This window comes from Myotis nattereri (assembly GCF_964212035.1).
Source record: "Myotis nattereri genome assembly, chromosome: 6".
Lineage (NCBI taxonomy): Eukaryota > Metazoa > Chordata > Mammalia > Chiroptera > Vespertilionidae > Myotis > Myotis nattereri.
Window position 1 is genome coordinate 16,419,943 of NC_138081.1, and position 18,174 is coordinate 16,438,116.

The 18,174-nt window shown below is 57.3% G+C and overlaps 2 protein-coding genes across 2 annotated transcripts; one reads left to right on the forward strand and one right to left on the reverse strand.

Moving 5' to 3' along the window:
• Nucleotides 1-979: 979 nt before the first annotated feature.
• TMEM151B (transmembrane protein 151B) lies at nucleotides 980-9,102 on the forward strand (the record flags this gene model as incomplete). Its single annotated transcript, XM_081094683.1, has 3 exons — nucleotides 980-1,102; nucleotides 3,284-3,724; nucleotides 5,198-9,102. 3 exons carry the CDS (start codon nucleotides 980-982, stop codon nucleotides 6,320-6,322), a joined length of 1,689 nt encoding a protein of 562 aa, XP_080950809.1. The 3' UTR covers nucleotides 6,323-9,102.
• A 764-nt stretch (nucleotides 9,103-9,866) lies between these two features.
• Nucleotides 9,867-17,669, reverse strand: DRC5 (dynein regulatory complex subunit 5; the record flags this gene model as incomplete). The annotated part of the gene is made up of 4 exons (XM_081094741.1): nucleotides 9,867-10,322; nucleotides 11,628-12,077; nucleotides 15,425-15,993; nucleotides 17,429-17,669. The coding sequence occupies 4 exons, from the start codon at nucleotides 17,667-17,669 to the stop codon at nucleotides 10,113-10,115; spliced, it is 1,470 nt and encodes a 489-aa protein (XP_080950867.1). The 3' UTR covers nucleotides 9,867-10,112.
• Between the last annotated feature and the right edge of the window lie 505 nt (nucleotides 17,670-18,174).

An 18,174-nucleotide genomic window follows, 5' to 3' on the forward strand; every position in this document is an offset into this window, starting at 1 on the left:
AGGGCATGTACCCTGGTTGCGGGCACATCCCCAGTAGCGGGTGCGCAGGGAGGCAGCTGATCGATGTTTCTCTCTGATCAATGTTTCAAACTCTATCCCTCTCCCTTCCTCTCTGTAAAAAAACAATAAAATATATATTTTTAAAAAATCAATGGAAAGGATATCCTTGGGTGAGGATGTTTTAAAAATTAAAACTTTGGTGTCCTGACCTCTAGCACAGGACAATGTACACACTTCTTTGCTCCTCTGGGGCTGTGCTTCCAGGGAAGGAACATGGTCCCTGTGGGCTGGTTGCAGTGTCCTCTCTGCCCTCTGCTAGTCCTTTCTCGCACACAGCTCCAAGCCTTTCCCTTCTGCCCTGCTCCATCCAGCTTCAGCTGGGTCTGGCTCCTGCCTTATCCTTTACCACCCAACTGGGATAAGAATCTCCCTAGGGTTCCAAGACTCACTTTCATAGATCTTCCCAGGATGGTGTGTGTGTGTGTGTGTGTGTGTGTACACGCGCGCCCCCGAGCATGGTTAGTAGGGCTAGGAGTGGGGAAGGGGTGCGGGGAGCCCCTGTTGCTTCTCCTCTTTGGGGGGTGGTTATTCCGTAGGCTTGGGGAAGGCGGAGTTTGGGGGGCTGGGGGCGGGGCTCCTGCGCTGGGAGGAAGAGGGGGGGCGCGCTGGCTTCAGCTCGGCTCAGACAAAAGGCGGCGGCGGGAGCGGGCGGGAGGCGGAGCGGCGCCGCGCGGGCCTCAAGGTGACACCCGCCCCCGGCCCCGGCCCCCCCAGCCCGGCCCCCCAGCCCGCCTGCCCACCCCGAGCCCCCTAGACCCTGACCCCCGGTGCCCTTTACAGGTCCCCTCCCCCCGTGCGGGGGGTGGGGAGCAGCGAGGGCCCCGCCCCCTCCCACCCCCTCCCCCGGGCCCGCGCAGGATGCCCCCGGCCCCCGGCAGCCCCCCGGGAGGCCCTGAGCTCGACGCGCCCCCTCTACGCCATGTCCCCCCCTGGCTCGGCCGCGGGAGAGAGCGCCGGCGGCGGCGGCGGCGGTGGCGGCCCCGGGGTCCCGGAGGAGCTCACGGCAGCGGCGGCGGCGGACGAGGGCCCCGCCCGAGAGGAGGTGAGAGCCGGAGGAGCCCCTGCCCCGGGCGCGGCCGCAGCCTGGCCCCCCATCCCCCGCCGCGCGGCCCCCGCCGGTTCCGCCGCAGCGCGGCCAGCGCCCCGCACCCCGAGCCGAGCCGGCCGCGGCAGCCGCAGTCCCGCGTAGCTGTCCGCACCGGCGGGCGGGAGCTGTCCGTGGTGGCGGGGAAGGGGCCGCGCCAGGGGCGGGGCTCGGGGGTCCTGGGCAGGGGGCGGGGCCTGGGGGCGGGGCCTCGCGGACCCCGGGCAGATCCGGGTGGGGACAGTGGCCGGGATCCTGGATCACAGGGGCGATGCTCTCTTGAAGGCCAGGAAGGGCGACTTGTGGGGGCTACAGAGGCAGGAGAATACCAGGGGGAAGGAGTGGCATCATGTGAGCTGGGGTCCTAAGAAGGTCAAATGTGTAGAGAGGCGACACCCACCTTCCCCCATGCCTTCCCCCAGCCCGTCACTAGGAGTGTGTGTGTGTGTGTGTGTGTGTGTGTGTGTGCGCGCGCACCTCCTGCCACTGTTCATGCAGTCCCCCGCCCCGGGGACCCTGCGACCAGGCCCCTTCACAGTGCTGGGACTAAGCACATGCCTACTTGGAGGCCTTCCTCCTCAGTCCTCTGAACCTGGAGACAAAGAGTCTAAGGAGCGTACCAGGAGCACCCCATCTCCCGCGCGCACACACACACACACACTGTACCGGGCAGAAGCACAGGCAGACGGGCCTGCGGGGGGGGGGGGGGGGGGCGTCAGGTGCGCTCTCACTGGGACAAGTGCACACCCAGGAGGGTGCACAGATGCACCCCCTCCCCAAGGACAAGGCTCCCCGAAAGGTTCATGGACTCTAATCTGGTTTGTTTATGCTGTGTGCTAGTTCCTAGCCCTCTACACTTCCAGATCTTTCCTTTGATTTCACACCAAGTCCAGGGCCCACTTTCCCATCCCTTTCTCCCTTGCCCTGGCTAGCCTTCAGGTCAGGCTCTGGGAACTGAAGGAATCAGTCAGGATCTCAGCAGGAGGGTGTGTGCGAGGTTCCTACAGCTAGACAGCAGGGGGGAGGGGTGGGAAAGCCCAGACGCCACGAGAAATCCAACTCAATCCCTATCTATTAAGTGGCTGTTGGGTGCCAGCACCATGGTAGGCAGCCAGGATGCAAAGAGGCAGGCCCTGCCCTCAGGGATACCCAGTCTAGTGGCAGAGCCAGACATGTGAACAAGTCAGAGGGTTGAGTGTCGGACAGAACTCACCGAGTGCTTGAACCATCGAACAGGCCCCGGGGAGGACCCAAACCATTCTCTCTTGACAAATGACTGAGCTGCAAATGTCTTCCTTCCTACTCTCAGCCCCGGTTTTACATCCCCTCACACCCCCCTCCCCCCCGCCCCCATGCCTCTGCCCTTCTAGATATCTCCTCCGGGACTGCTTTTTGCTCAGGGACACCAGCCCCCTCCCTCCCATCTGGGAACAGGGGAAGGATGTTAGGGTATAAGAGGGAGACTCACAGAGGGCCCGGGGTGCAGAGCATGGGGAAGGATACCGGGCCTGAGGTTTCCTGGGGGCCCCCCTCCGAAGGAGGTATGAGGCTAACTGTCTGTGAGGGACTCGGAGGTGGATGGGCCAAAGAGGAGTGGCCTCCAGATCGTCGGACTGAACGTCTGGAAGTGAGGGCCCCACCTGTTAGTGGGAAGGTGGTGTCAGTGAAGCGTCTGGAAGGGGTCTGGGCTGGGGACCTGCCTTCGCTGATGCCTGTCTGTCCTCCCCTGCCCTCCCCTCCACTTTCTCCTGTTCCATTGCCACCTTTGCGCCTGTCCTTGGACTCTGTTTCTCTGGGTGCCACCCTGTCCATCTGTGTTTGCCACCTGGGCCTCCTCCCTCCCTCTCTGGCGCTGATCTCTTCCTGCTTCTTGGGGTGCCTGTCTCTTTGCACTTCCTGTATTGGCATTCTGTTCCCTTTTCCTGTCTCCACGGCTCACTCTGGGTCACTTCTATGCTTATCTCTGGTCCTTGGCTCCCCTCTCGGTCTTCCATGTTCTCTCCATATCCCTGCCGGTCTCTGCCTGTCATCTCTGATGCTGGCCTCTGCCCCGCCATCCCTGCATCCATCTCTGTTCTGGGTCCTGCCACTGTCCCACTTCCTTCTCATCGTGGCCCCTCTTCCTGTCCCTCTGAGTAGCAGCGTCCCATCCAGCCCTCTTTCACCAAGTCCCTCTGCCGGGAGTCCCACTGGAAGTGCCTGCTGCTCTCCCTGCTCATGTACGGCTGCCTGGGGGCCGTGGCCTGGTGCCACGTCACCACGGTGACCCGCCTCACCTTCAGCAGCGCCTATCAGGGCAACAGCCTCATGTACCATGACAGCCCCTGCTCCAACGGCTATGTCTACATCCCCCTGGCCTTCCTGCTCATGCTGTACGCTGTCTATCTGGTGGAGTGCTGGCACTGCCAAGCCCGCCATGAGCTGCAGCACCGTGTTGACGTAAGCAGTGTCCGGGAGCGTGTGGGCCGCATGCAGCAGGCCACACCCTGCATCTGGTGGAAGGCCATCAGCTACCACTATGTCCGCCGCACCCGCCAAGTCACTCGATACCGCAACGGAGACGCCTACACCACCACCCAGGTGAGGGGCTGGAGGGGAGCACTGGTCAGTTCCGATGGGAGGAGGGTGCACATCTGCTCCAACTGTGCCTGACTGTCCCCAGGGGGAGGAGCAGAGGCAGCAGTGAGCGAGCTCTGGTGGGCACTGCAACAGGAGGGCAATACCAACAACCATAATAATAACAGCAAACACCAGCAGGCAGGCTGCTCTAAGTACTTTACAAACAGCAAATTATTTAACCCTCATGATGACCCGATGAGGTAGTTAACTATTATCCCCATTTTACAGGAGAGGAAACCGAGCCTTGGCTAGGTTATGTAACTTGCCCAAAGTCAAACAGCTAGTGTGTGACGGAGCTGGGGTTTCAACCCAGGCAGTCTGGCTCCAGGGTCTACTGTTTATTGCTTAATGGTGGGGGCAGCTTCATATGCACAGTCTCACAGCATGCCCTCACCAGTTCAGTGAGGTGGTTGCTACCAAGTCCTCTTGCACAGGTAAGGAGACCTTAGCTCAGGGACTTGACTAAGGTCTGCAGCTTCTAAGTGGTAATGCTAGGCTCAAGCCCAGGGCCCTAGGTCCCAAGTCCAAGGCTCCCGGAGGTGGGGGTAGGCATGGGAGGCCACATGGAGAGTGGTGGAGGTGGGGATAATCAATCAGCACTTCCCAGGCCCTCCAGGATTAGACATATTAAGAGCCCTGGACACCCCCTCTCCCCCACCCGGGCTCAGTGGTTGAGCGTTGACCTATGAACCAGGAGGTCACTGTTCCATTCCTGTCAGGGCACATGCCCGGGTTGGGGGCTCAATCCCCAGTGTGGGGTGTGCAGGAGGCAGCTGATCAATGATTCTCTCTCACTATTGATGTTTCTATCGCTCTCTCCCTCTCCCTTCCTCTCTGAAATCAATAAAAACATGTTTTTTAAAAAAGGGACTTGGAGGAAGAGGAGGATGAGATTTTTCCCAGATGAGGGTGATCTAAGTCTCAGTACTGGGATGCGAATCAGAGGCAGCCTGGGGCCTTAAGAATCAGGAGGGGGGCCACGTGACTGCTAAGGCGTGAACAGGGAGACGGGAGACAAAGGCCTTGGACAGGGAGCTCCTCTGGGGCCCATTTGGAAACACTTGCAAAAGGGAGGACAGGCAGGCTGTGGTGAGGAGGGGACAGTGTGGGACGATGGAAACAGGCAAAAGAGCCAGGCAAGCTGGAGGCCAGGGCGTGACCCCCAAAGGAAGCAGAGTTTAATTAAAATCAGAACGCATACTGGTAGGGATGAGGTTGAGTGCTGCCCTCATCTCTAACTCACTGATTAAATTGAGGGCCTCAGTTTCTCTATAAAACAGAAGAGAAGATCCTACCAGGCTCCCACCGGGATGAAAACCCCGATAGGCGATAGGCGATAGGCGTAGGGTCTGACCCGGCAACAAGAGCAGTGATGGGGGCGGGCGAGGATGAGCAGACAAGTGACTCCCACCTCCTTCCCCCGCGGCGCCCCAGGTCTATCACGAGCGCGTCAACACGCACGTGGCGGAGGCCGAGTTCGACTACGCGCGCTGCGGGGTCCGCGACGTCTCCAAGGCGCTGGTGGGGCTGGAGGGCGCGCCGGCCACGCGGCTGCGCTTCACCAAGTGCTTCAGCTTCGCCAGCGTGGAGGCCGAGAACGCCTACCTGTGCCAGCGCGCGCGCTTCTTCGCCGAGAACGAGGGCCTGGATGACTACATGGAGGCGCGCGAGGGCATGCACCTCAAGAACGTGGACTTCCGCGAGTTCATGGTGGCCTTCCCGGACCCGGCGCGGCCGCCCTGGTACGCCTGCTCCTCGGCCTTCTGGGCGGCGGCGCTGCTGACGCTGTCGTGGCCGCTGCGCGTGCTGGCGGAGTACCGCACGGCCTACGCGCACTACCACGTGGAGAAGCTCTTCGGCCTGGAGGGCCCGGGCTCTGCCAGCAGCGCGGGCGGCGGCCTGAGCCCCAGCGACGAGCTGCTGCCCCCGCTCTCCCACCGCCTGCCGCGGGTCAACACGGTGGACAGCACGGAGCTGGAGTGGCACATCCGCTCCAACCAGCAGCTCGTGCCCAGCTACTCGGAGGCGGTGCTCATGGACCTGGCGGGGCTGGCGGCGCGCGGCGCCGGGGGCGCGGGCGGCGGCTACGCGCCCTCCTGCCGCTACGGCGGGGTGGGCGGCCCGGGCGCGGCGGGCGTGGCCCCCTACCGGCGCAGCTGCGAGCACTGCCAGCGCGCCGTCAGCAGCTCGTCCATCTTCTCGCGCAGCGCCCTGAGCATCTGCGCCAGCCCGCGGGCCGGCCCGGGGCCCGGCGGAGGCCCGGGCTGCGGGGGCAGCCGCTTCTCGCTCGGGCGCCTCTACGGTTCGCGGCGCAGCTGCCTGTGGCGCAGCCGGAGCGGGAGCGTCAACGAGGCGAGCTGCCCCACCGAGCAGACGCGGCTGTCCAGCCAGGCCAGCATGGGGGACGACGAGGACGACGAGGAGGAGGCCGGGCCGCCGCCGCCCTACCACGACGCCCTCTACTTTCCGGTTCTCATCGTGCACCGGCAGGAGGGGTGCCTGGGCCACAGCCACCGGCCGCTGCACCGCCACGGCTCCTGCGTGGAGACCTCACTGTGACCAATGGCTCTCGACAAGCCCGCTGGCCTCCCTGCTGCCCCTTGCCGGACTGTGTCTCGATGATGACAGGCTGTGCTGGGCACGGAGCGGGTGGAGGGAGGCAAGGGTGAGCGGGAACAGACCCCATGGGGCTGAGACCCCCGCCTTCCCTGTACATAACGAGAAAGATGGGTGGGAGGGGTCGGCAGAGAATTCCACTGGGGCAGAGCCGGCTCCTTCCAGCCCCGCCCCGGGGTTCGTAAGGGGACCCCTTCCTCCCTACATGCACACTCCAGGTTCCCGCCCAGCCTTCTACGATCTTCTGACTGTTAGGTGGCGATTGTGCTGTGGGACCCGCGCTGGGCCTCGTCTCGAGTGAGAGGCGTTTGCTGTGCGGCTGGGGAGGTTCAGAGGCGGCGGGGAAGGGAAATTGGGGCTCTCCCTCTTTCACTGCCTGGCTCCCCAGCCCCAGTCTCTACCGAGGGGCCGTGGTCTGGTGAACAGCCCGGCTGGCTTCCAACCATCTAATGAATTCAGTGGGTCTGAGGCCGGGCCCGGTGTCAGCCCCCATCTCAAAACCTTGGACACGTTGCTACCCTCCTCCTGTCGTGTGCCCCAGAGACCGGGGTTTCCTTTCTGCCACTCCCATCTCTGTTGTTTATCTCACTGGGCCCCTGGAGTTTGGGTCCCAGGGAGACCGCACCCCACACAGATGCCCCTCCCGTCCCTCCCCTCTTGCTCCCTGGCGCTGAGAGCTGCTGCCAGGGGGCCAGGGGCAGGACCGTGTACCTCTGTCCTTCCTGAGGCCTCTGGGCAGCAGCCGCCTCCCCTGGCTTCTGGAAGGGCACTCCCTGCAGAGGGGGTGAGATCCCAGCCACGCAGCATTCTGTAAAGCTGGCCAAGGTGCATGGCTGAGCGGGGAGATTGGGAGAGGGACCTGAGTGACGTGAGCTCTGGAAGCAGATGGGAGTCAGAGGATAGGGCAGTGGAGGGCGGAGTGAAAGGGGTGGCCCACACATGGCCCCTGCAGGGCTGAGGACATTGTCACAAGTCCCAGTTGGAGAAACACTCAGTTCCCGTGGCAGGTCAGAGCCAGGAATTCTCTAAATCTTGCCTGACCCCTCCCCCCTCCCCTATCCGGTGAGCTGAAGCAGCCCTGCTGTGTCCCAGGTTCTTCAAAGGGGCGTCCCGCCATCACCACCACAGGGCCCTGGCCCCACATCTGGTTCCCCCAGAGCTCTGATGTCGCCTTCACTCCCCACACTCTCACCCTATGTGCTTCCGTGTGCATGTCGGTGTGCAATCCTCCCACCCCCACCCTCCCAACTCTCCCGGGTAAAGTTTTCACAGCCGACTTAGAGCCTAGGGGTGGAGCTCATATTTCAAGCTGGAGAGGATAGCCCTTGGGCCGCCTGGCATTGCTCAGCCCTGATGCTTCTCACTTCTCCCGGGCCATCCATCAGAGCTTCCTCCTCCCTCCAGCCAGGCCGGCCTGCAGCCTCCAAAGGCATGGCCTGCACCTATGCAACATCTCTGGCTCCCCTGCCCTCCTTTTCTGGGGGGGAGCTTGGGAGGCACAGACTGTGGGGTCACCACACTCTGTGGCCCACTGCGGTTGGGCTTTATTTTCCCGTGGAGATGGCTGAATGGGAAGGGAGAGGGGGCCGAAGGGGAGGCTTGGGCAGGAGGGAACAGCTGCCATTATAATTCCCTGGGCAGCCGTGCCTGCCTGCCTGCCTGCCAGCACTGAACCCGCCTGGACCCTGAGTCTGTGCTCCTCGGGGGCCTGGCGGTCGGAGCACCCCTTTTTCCTCTGAGCAGACATCTGTGAGGTACAGATGGTGAGCTGTGGCCTCAGGCCCCAGTCCTTGGCCAGCTGGCATGTCTTGCCCTTGTGTGGCGGCAGCCCGGCCCCCTCCTGGCTCCAAGGAGGGAGGAACTCAGCTCCTCCTCCCTTAGGCTTGTTTCTGAGACAGAGTCAACGCTGGGAGGAGGTGAAGGGAGGCCCTATTACTACTTTTGCCTGGACTGACCATTTCTGCCCAGGTCTCACACAGACAGCCTCACCTCCCACACACGCACAGACTTAGACACCAATTCTTTGGTCTGTTTCCTTGGTAGCTTTATTGATTGCCAGGGAAAAGGAAAACCAGAAAATTAATTACTCTCTAAAATTAAACTTTACACTGAATGTTCTTGTTTCTCTAATTAGAACCTCTGCTAGCAGCTGTGGCTATGTACACACACACACACACACACACACACTCACCCTCACACCTACGCATTTGCACTCTGGAACTGTCAGAGGGGGTCAGGCACAGACAGGCTCTAGGTTGCCCGGACAGGCACACATGTGCAGTCACTCCCAAGCCCCCTTTGGTGCTCTGCTCAGCGCCTGCTTGTTGGAAGGAGTCCCCAGAGAGCAGGCACCCTGAGGCTGTGGTGGCAGCCCATGGCCCACCCTTTGAAAACAGATCTGGAGGTTCTGGAGTCCCTCAGCCTGAGGAGGATGGGAGATGGGGCTCAGCCTGGAGCCATGAGTCAGGTCCTCGCGTGGCCCCCTGGGTGGATGTGGTTTCTGTGGGTGTGGCAGCCACAGAGGGATGGGGTCTCCTGGCGGGCACCTGGAAGGCTTCATGTGTCCTGGGCACAAGGGCTTGTGGGGTGGGCATGGCCTGGCTGGGAAGACAGGTCTCTGTCAATTGGGTGCATCACACTGTGGCCTTTCTGTCATGGATTTCCAAGCGCAAAGATTGTACAAATCAAACTGGTGGAAAATAAAGTTTCGGATGACTCACTGACTTCCCCTCCCAGCGTGGCACTTCCCCCACCGTCTCCCTCTCCCAGGAGAAGCTCTCTGGGGAGGCCCAGTTGAGTCCCTCCTGTCGCCTCTGTTTCCCCTTCCCAGGTTGTGGGGAAGGTTAGGGGATGTCGTGGTCTGTGGAACGGGGTTACTTAAGCAGAGTCAGGCAGTAGGGAGGTGGGATCTGCAGCGGCGAGGGTGGAAGAGCCAGGCCAAAGTTCTGTTGTAGCAGGACTTGGGACAGGGAGAACGAGAGAGAGAGAGAGAGAGAGAGAGAGAGAGAGAGAGAGAGAGAGAGAGAGAGAGAGGAGGTTAAAAGGTCAAAGATCTGTTCAGGAAAGAGGAAGATGTGAATGAGGGTCAGGGTTATGGGTGGCCCCCTGGGGAGTCTGGGCAGGCACAGCCCCTCAAGAGTTCTCTCTGCCTCTCCTTATACCTGGAAGAAGTAATTTATTTCAGGGGTTCTAGTAATACCATCTCCCTGGGTTGTGGTCTGGGTCCTATTTAATACTCCTTCTCCCCCTACCCTAGGTCCGTCCCCCTCCTCACATCTTCATACACTCAACCCTTAAAATATATATATATTTGATTTCAGAGAGGAAGGGAGAGGGAGAGAGAGATAGAAACATCAATGATGAGAGAGAATCATTGATCAGCTGCCTCCGGCACACCCCACCCTGGGGATCGAACCCGCAACCTGGGCGTGTGGCCTGACCAGGAATTGATGCTCAACCACTGAGCCATGCCGGCTGGGCACTGTTCAGATTCTTGATGAAATTTTATTATTCTATATAGAATGGGGAACTTACATCTTGGCAATCATAATCCTAATAGGAAACATTATGTATACATGCACTCAACCTTTGATCACACCCCAGGATCTTCGTGGTCTCCCCCACTCCCTGTGTTCCAGTGTGACACTCTGCAGAAGGCACGAGGGGCATGACCTGGGGGGTGGGGGTAGGGCAGTGGCCCAGGGTGGTTACTGCCCCAGCCCTGGCCCCTCTCCTATCCCACAGGGTTCTCGGGGCCCTTGGCAGTGAGTGGTGCCGAGAAGTGGCTGGGATTCAAGCCCCGCTGGCGGGCTTCTTCGCGGTTGGCACAGAGGGCCTGGCCAATGAGGTATTCGCTCTCCTGGGCTACATCGGACAGGCGCAGGTCAAACTCCAGGAGCGTCTTGTTGTCTGACATGCCTTCCAGGAGCTGCTTCCCGCCATCCTGGGAGAGGAGCAGAGGGAAAGGGTCTTTGTGTACATCACTACCCAGGACCACACACACTCATATACATATTTACAGAGAGAGGTGGCTGGAACAGGAGTTCCACAGAACAGTGCTTAGCCTATTTGTGCAGCACGCTGACATTTTCTCCATTCTGTCCTCCGTGAGCTGCAGCAGCCGTCCTGGGGCCACATGAGGAGCCCAGAGAGGACACGGCAGGTGGCTGGGACGGCAGAGCAGGGGCTGGCACTGAGCCAATGAATTTCCAACCCCAGAACTCCCAACCCTGGGGCTTCTGATAATGGGACATAATGAATAGTCCTCGTGTTGAAGTCAATTGCTGCCTAAGGTCTCTGTTACTTGCAGCCAAGAGCACCCCCTCTGGAGACAGTGAGTGTGAGCATGACTGTTCTTTGGGCGGGGAGGGGTTGGTAGAAGATGCAGGGCCCTAAGTGGAGTACACAGAGGGCCCTGTTCACTACCCCTCACAGCTTCAGCCTCTTCCGGGGTGGGTGGGCTAGGCCCAATGTGAAAGAATTTCATATTGGGAGGCAGAATGCTGCGCTTCTATGGTTGTGACTCAATAGCATGTTTGTTGCAAAGTCAATGTAATACAGAAGCATTTATTTTAAAAAAAAAAATGAGGTAGACGATAAAGGAAAACATCAGCAGGTATACCAAGCAGTTAACAGTACATTTCAATTATATTACATCCTTGTATATGTTCACCAGCTGTTCATAGAAACTGCATTTCTTACTCTGCAACTTGATTAAGGAAATTTGAGAGACATTTGTTTATTGGAAAGAACCCCAGCTTTTGATCAGTCCTGGGTTTAATCACAGCTTTGCCACCTCCTACTGATTGGATGCTCTCAGGCAACTCACTAACGTCTCTGAGACTCAATTTTCCATCTGTAAAGTGAGGTTAAGAATACGCATTTTACCAGATAACAGTGAGGGTGAGAGGAGAACAATGGATAGTGGATACCAAGCATAGTCTATAACCCTGAGTAACAGATAGCAATTACTAAAGACCTAGCCAGTGCCTGCAATGGTTAATTGCTTTACAGTATAACTAATTTAATCCTCCCAGTACACTTTGAGGTAGATACTGTTACTATCCCCATTTTACAGATGAGAAAATGAAGGCCCAAAGTGCTAAATGGCAGGGCTGGGATTTGAACTAGGTACGGCTGTGATTTTAACATTCACCTGGTAAGTGCCCCATGACAGGTGGGTTCTACCCCCACCCCCAAGGCCCAGGGCCTCCCCGTGGCCCTCCCTTCCCCAGGAGCTGTGGCTCACCGGTCCTATGTGGTTGCAGGACAGGTTGATTTTGGTGAGTGTGGTGTTGACGGAGAGCACCTGGGAGAGGAGTGTGGCCGTAGGCTCCGACAGCTCGTTCCCACCAAGGTGCAGCGTGGTGAGGCACTTATTGGTCTGCAAGGCGTGGGCAAGTGCCTGGCCGCCCTCATCCTCAATGCAGTTGAGGCGCAGGTTGAGGGAGAGGAGGTTGGTGTTGTGTGCCAGGGCGTGAGCCAGCGACTGGGCACCGGGTGCACGCACCTGGTTGTTGGCCAGGTTGAGCACACGCAGGCGGCTGTGGCTCAGCAGCTTGGCGGCCGCACGTGCGCCACGGTCCCCGATGCAGTTGTGTGACAGGTCCAGCTTCTCCAGGGCCGGGTGGTCCAGGAGGCTGCGAATTAGGATGCGTGCCTTGTTGTCATCCACTTTGCTTCGGGTCAGCCTAAAGACCTATGGGCAGAAAAGAAAAAAAGATCTGTGGGCAGGTAAAGGGTCCATAGCACCTGGTAGCCAGGGATCATCTGCCTGCCTGCCTGCTGCAGGTAGAAGAGGGAGCCGCAGGGGGGCTGAGGTTCTGCTCACCTTGTGTTGGCTGCCTCGCTGGCCTGCCTAACATGGCAGAGTGGGGCAGAACTGCTGGCAGCTGGTAGGGGGAAAGGCTACCATTTCTTGAGAAATGACTATGCGCTGGGCATGCTGCTAGAACGTGTCATAACCATTATCTCTCAGCCTCAGCATCCCAGTGAGGTAGAATGAGTCCTCTCCACTTTACAGACAGCAAATGGAGGCAGAGGGTGAACATATCACTTGCCCAGTCACACTGTGATTGAGCTGTGGAGGCAGGTTTGGAATCCAGGCTAGTTTGACCCAGCAGCCCCTTGCCGGACCCTCCTCAGCTGGCCAAGATCCACCATGGCAAGGAGAGGCACTCAGGGTAAGAACCAGGAGAAAGTGGGAAGGGTGAGAACCGGGAAATGGATGGGATGAAGTAAAGAGATAAAGAAAGGGCGTAGGGTTAGCATTATGAACATGGGAGATGGGAGCCCCCATCCCTTTCCTTCTCACTGACTTGTTCCACTCCTCCCTCTTACTTGGGACCTCGGAGTGGCTGGCTGTTCGCTCCCTCCCTATCCATTAGTCCTCTCCTTTCTTCACACCCCCTTTAGCCAGCGGAGAGTCTTTTGTTTCTCACCTTTTCATTGCATCTACCTTGCAAGGCTCCAAGCTGGGTCCAGCCCACTCTCTTATCTTCTGCGTGTCTGTGCCCAGGCAACTGACATGATGGAAAATGTCTCATGACAGCCCTAACTGGTTGGCTCAGTGGATAGAGCGTTGGCTTGCGGACTGAAGGGTCCCAGGTTCAATTCTGGTCAAGAGCATGTATCTTGGTTGTGGGCACATCCCCACAGGAGGCAGCTGATCAATGTTTCTCTCTCATCGATGTTTGTAACTCTCTATCCCTCTCCCTTTCTCTCTGTAAAAAATCAATAAAATATATTTTTTAAAAAAAGAAAGAAAGGAAGGAAGGAAGGAAGGAAGAAGAAAGAAAGAAAGAAAGAAAGAAAGAAAGAAAGAAAGAAAGAAAGAAAAAGAAAATGTCCTGTGACAGAACTGGGTGGTTTTGCTGGAACCACCAATAGCCCTCAATGCTGTGTGCTCACTCAACTCTGTTTCTCAGGCCAACATATTCTCTCATAATCTACAACACTTTCAGCCTTCTCCAACCTCCTCAAACTTCAGGGGTCACCCTAAAGCCTCCTCTCAGCAGGTAAATGTCCTCCTGCCTCCCAGCCATTGAATGGGAACCCCTCATCTTCCTGTATCGAACACAACATCCCACCACACCCGCTCTTCCCTCTGCCCAGGGCCGACCGCCCCGTCTCAGTCCTGGATCCCACCCTCCTGCCTTCTCAGGAACCTTCCACGGTCAATGAGCCTGTACCCTCTGTCCTGGACTCAACCCATTTCTTGCAATTGGATGGAAATTTTCATTGGTTTTAAACACATGCAAGTTTCTTCTTAAGAAAACCCACCCCACCCCCCATCAGCTATTTCTACTCTACCTTCTTCCCCTTTCACAGCCAAGTTCTTGAAAATGTTGATCACTGACATCCAGTTTCCTCACTTCCCACTCTCTCCATAAACCACTCCAGCACGCCGATCTGGCCTCTGCTCCTGGCACGCCACTGACAGAGCTACCCCCTCCCCCAAGTAACCTCCACATTTGCTAAGTCCAGGCCTCAGCTCCACTCCACCCAATTGCTGGTCACCTGCTCTTCTTCCTTTTTAAAAAATATATTTTTATTGATTTCAAAGAGGAAGTGAGAGGGAGAGAGAGATAGAAACATCAATGAAGAGAGAGAATCATTGATTGGCTGCCTCCTGCACGCCCCCCACTGGGGATTGAGCCCACAACAGGAGCATGTGCCCTTGACAGGAATTGAACCTGAGAACCTTCAGTTCGCAGGCTGACACTCTGTCCACTGAGCCAAACCAGCTAGGGCTCACGCTCTCTCCTCCTCCTCCTCCTCCTCCTCCTCCTCCTCCTCCTCCTCTTCCTCCTCCTCCTCCTCCTCCTCCTCCTCCTCCTCCTCCTCCTCCCCTTCCTCCTCCTCCTCCTCCTCCTCCTCCTCCTCCTCCTCCTCTTCCTCCTCCTCCTCCTCCTCTTCTTCCTCCTCCTGCTCCTCCTCCTCCTCTTCCTCCTCCTCCTCCTCCTCCTCCTCCTCTTCCTCCTCCTCCTCCTTCTTTTTGTTACTCCTCACCGGAGGAGATTTTTCCATTGATTAATAGAGATAGTGGAAAGGAGGGAGGGAGACAGAAACATGATGTGAAAGAGACACATGGATCGGTTGCTCCTGCATACACCCTGACCAGGGCCGGGGATCAAGCCACAACCGGTATGTGCCCTTGACTGGATTCAAACCCGGGACCCGTCAGTCCGAAGGCCGATGCTCTATCCACTGAGCCAAACCAGCCAGGGCTCACCCTCTCTTCCTGAGACGCACTCCTCCCTGGGCTCACACAAGCCGGTGTCCCCTTTTCTTCCTTCTCTGACTTCCTGGCAGGCTCTCCCTCTTCCAACCAGAATATTTGGGACATATTTATACGAAAAAATCATTCAATATGTATCTGGAATTCAAATTTAACTGGACGCCCTTTTTCTGTAGTGTTTTTTTTTCTCTCTTCTAAATCTGGCAAATATCCTAGTTGCAGTTTTACATTCACATGATTGCTGATTAGTGTCTTTCATCGCACTAGACGTTCTAGAGGGCGCAAGTGGTATGATTTTGCTCAATGCGGAATCTTCAGCACCTAGGACAGGGCCCGGGGCGCAGATGTTTGTCGAAGGAATAAACAGCTGGTGAGCTGGGAGGGCAGTGCCTCCCTGTCTCTGCATCCTCAGAACCCGGCTGGGTGCAGGGTGCATAAAAGGACACTCGAGCCCTAACCGGCTTGGCTCAGTGGATAGAGCGTCGTCCTGCGGACTGAAGGGTTCCAGGTTCGATTCCAGTCAAGGGCATGTACCTTGGTTGCGGGCACATCCCCAGTGGGAGGTGTGCAGGAGGCAGCCGATCGATGTTTCTCTCTCATTGATGTTTCGAATTCTCTATCCCTCCCCCTTCCTCTCTGTAAAAATAAATAAATAAATAAAATTATATCTATATTTTAAAGGACACTGGAGCAGTGACTAAGGAAAGGAGAGGAGGAAGATGAGGACAGCTGGGGCACAGAAGGTGAGAGGGAATCAGAGAGATGCCGAGACTGGAAGCGGGGCAAGGCCGAGGGGCAGGTGGTACCTTCAGGGTGTGGCAGGCCTTAATGGTCGCCGCCAGGGACTGGCAGTCGCGGTAAGTGAAGAGAAAGAGGTTCCACTCGAAGTTCATGCCACAGTCCTTGATGCCGTACACCAGGTCCAGCTCCTCCAGCTGGCTCAGGCCGGCCACCAGCTCGCCCAGCTGGTAGTGGTCCATGGAGGGCTCCTCCATCTCTCCCTCGCTGCCCGAGTCCGACTGGTCCCCGCTGTGCTGCAGCGGCCGCAGCTGCACGGGCGGGAGGAACTGGTCCACGCGGATCCTGCGCACGTAGTTCCTGCAGAGCGGCAGCAGGTCCAGGATCACCGCGGGGTCCGTGGAGTCCGGGATGAAGTGCTTGATCAGGTTCTCCAGGTGCCGCTCGAAGAACAGGCGTTTCCAGCTGCCGCCGTGGCAGTCCAGGTGGCACACGGGCCAGCGCTGCTCGCAGCAGCGGTGCCAGTAGTTCTCGTCGTCGATCAGGTTGGCGGTCACGGCCAGCGGCAGGTCCGGGGGCAGCTGGCGCAGGACCTTCTGCTGGTGCTCGGGGAGCAGCTGCGTCAGGATCGGGTTGTCTTCGGGACCGAGGGAGGAAAGCTGGAGTCACGGTGTTGGGGACACCCCCCTCCCCATGGGGCCCTGGGCTGGGCCTGCCTGGGGGCACTGCAGGAAGGGAAGCCCCTCCCCTGCCCTCAGGGAGCCCGGACGGAGAGGGAATCAGACTTGACTCCCAGGGAGGCTTCCATCTGAGGGGCAGACACAGCCCCTGGCTTCGGGGCCTGCCTTCCCTGAACGTTGACATCGCAGCATCTGGCCGCAGGGAGCTCCCATTCTGAGGAAGAATCTCAGGCCCAGCCCTCAGTCATCACTTAGTCTGATGGAGGGACAAGTCCTGACTTCAGAGGCTCCCAATTTGATTTGCTTCATTCATTTCAAAATTTAAAAAATTTTTTTTGAAGGATTAAAAATGGCGGCAGATTTGTAAAATCGAAACTAGAACAGTGAACTCACGTCCTTCACCGCCTCCCTCTGTCCTTTGCATCCAACAAAACAAAACAGGGGGAGAGGTGGGGAGGATGGGGCAGGAGTTGGCCGAAGACAACTGCCCCTGCCTTGACTTTTCCGAACAAGTCTGAGCCCTGGGTGTTTTCCTGGAATCTTTATGCTTAGTCTTCAGACGGCCTTGCTTAAAGGACACTGCAGACACATGAGTCTTCTCAAGGATTGCTTACCCGACTGATAGTATCTAATAGTTAATTTTAGTTCAAGCTGTTGTTACAATAAAAGCCTAAGGAGGCAGGCAAATGGGGATGTTTGGTTCCTCTAGCCAAGCAGTCCCTTAGCCCTCTCTTTCATAATAAAATAATAAAATAAAATAAAAAATTAATTAATTAATTAAATAAAAAATAAATTTTTGTGAGCACCTACTATGTGCCAGACACTATTCTAAGTGCTGAGGGTTCAAGAGTGAATGAAATGAAGGAAGCCGCTTCTTCTTATGAGGGGAGGCAGACAATAAACAAGTCAAAGGAATATATTGTAGGTCAGGTAGTGATAGATGCCGTAGAAAAAAGATGGCCCTGTCCTCAGAGAGCTCCCCATCCAACTTGTCTTTGAAAAGTATGAACATTTACAGTGCACAGAGGGCAGAAAAAAAACCAAGAACCTATACATGCCACAGAAGACTCCAAGAGCGTAAATAAAGGTCAGTCAACCAGGGAGGGCTTTCCGGAGGAAGCGGTCACTAGGGTTTGGGCTGGGTTTTGTTGGAGAGAGTGGGAAAGGTGAGGAGAGGGCATAGGCATGGAGGGCATGTTGCGGGCAGGAGTCTAGTGGGGCCTGGAAGTGGGGACAGCAGGAGACACTGTCCTGGCTGGAGGGGTCAAAGGGAAGTGCTGTGTGGGAGGGGAGGGGCTGCCCAGGACCCAGCCTCTGAGACCTCTCCTCCAGGCTGTCCCCATCCACCCTGCTCCTGGCTTCTCCCTCCTGCTCCTGACACAACAGACTCACTCCGGAAGTTCTTGACAATGTGTCGAATGCAGAGATCTGTGAGCAGGGGGACGATGGCCAGTGACCACTCAGCATCCTCGGCGATGATCCTGCGCATCAGACGCACATTGGGCCCATGATTTGGACCCCTGGACTTCCAGGTGGCTGGGAAGCTCTTTGTGAACTTCGAGCCTGAGCTCGAGGGTTGGCCTGCAGCTTGAGGCGAGGTTGACGCTGTTGTTAGGGTTTCCTGCGTGCTCATGACTGGCAACCCAGGGGCAGGTGACCCCGTGGGGATGGCCTTGTGACAGGAAGTTTCTCACACTGGCAGGTCCTTGATGCTGGTGGGAACCTGGGGCCAGAGGAGGGGGTAGAGGTGTTACTTTGGAGGGTCTTGGTGGGCATTTATCGAGAGAGAGAGAGCACAGAGTGGTTCTTAAGGGTCAGTCTCTGGAGGAGAGCAGATCCAGGTGCAAACCCCGTTGACTAGCTGTGTGGCTTTGGCAAGTTACTGAACCTCTCTGAGTTTCAGGTGCTTCTCCGTGAAATGAGGATGTCAGTTACCGGTAAGATGATTGGGAGGAGGGAATGCACCCAGAGAGGCATCGTATCTGTCGACACATATGTAGCAAGGAACAGCCCCGCATTTTAGATAATGATAACGATATGGCCAGTCCAAGCAGTTGCTGTGTGCTGAACACTCTTCTTAGTATGCATATTAACTCATGTAATCCTGGCAATAGCCTTTTTGAGATAAGCACTTGTAT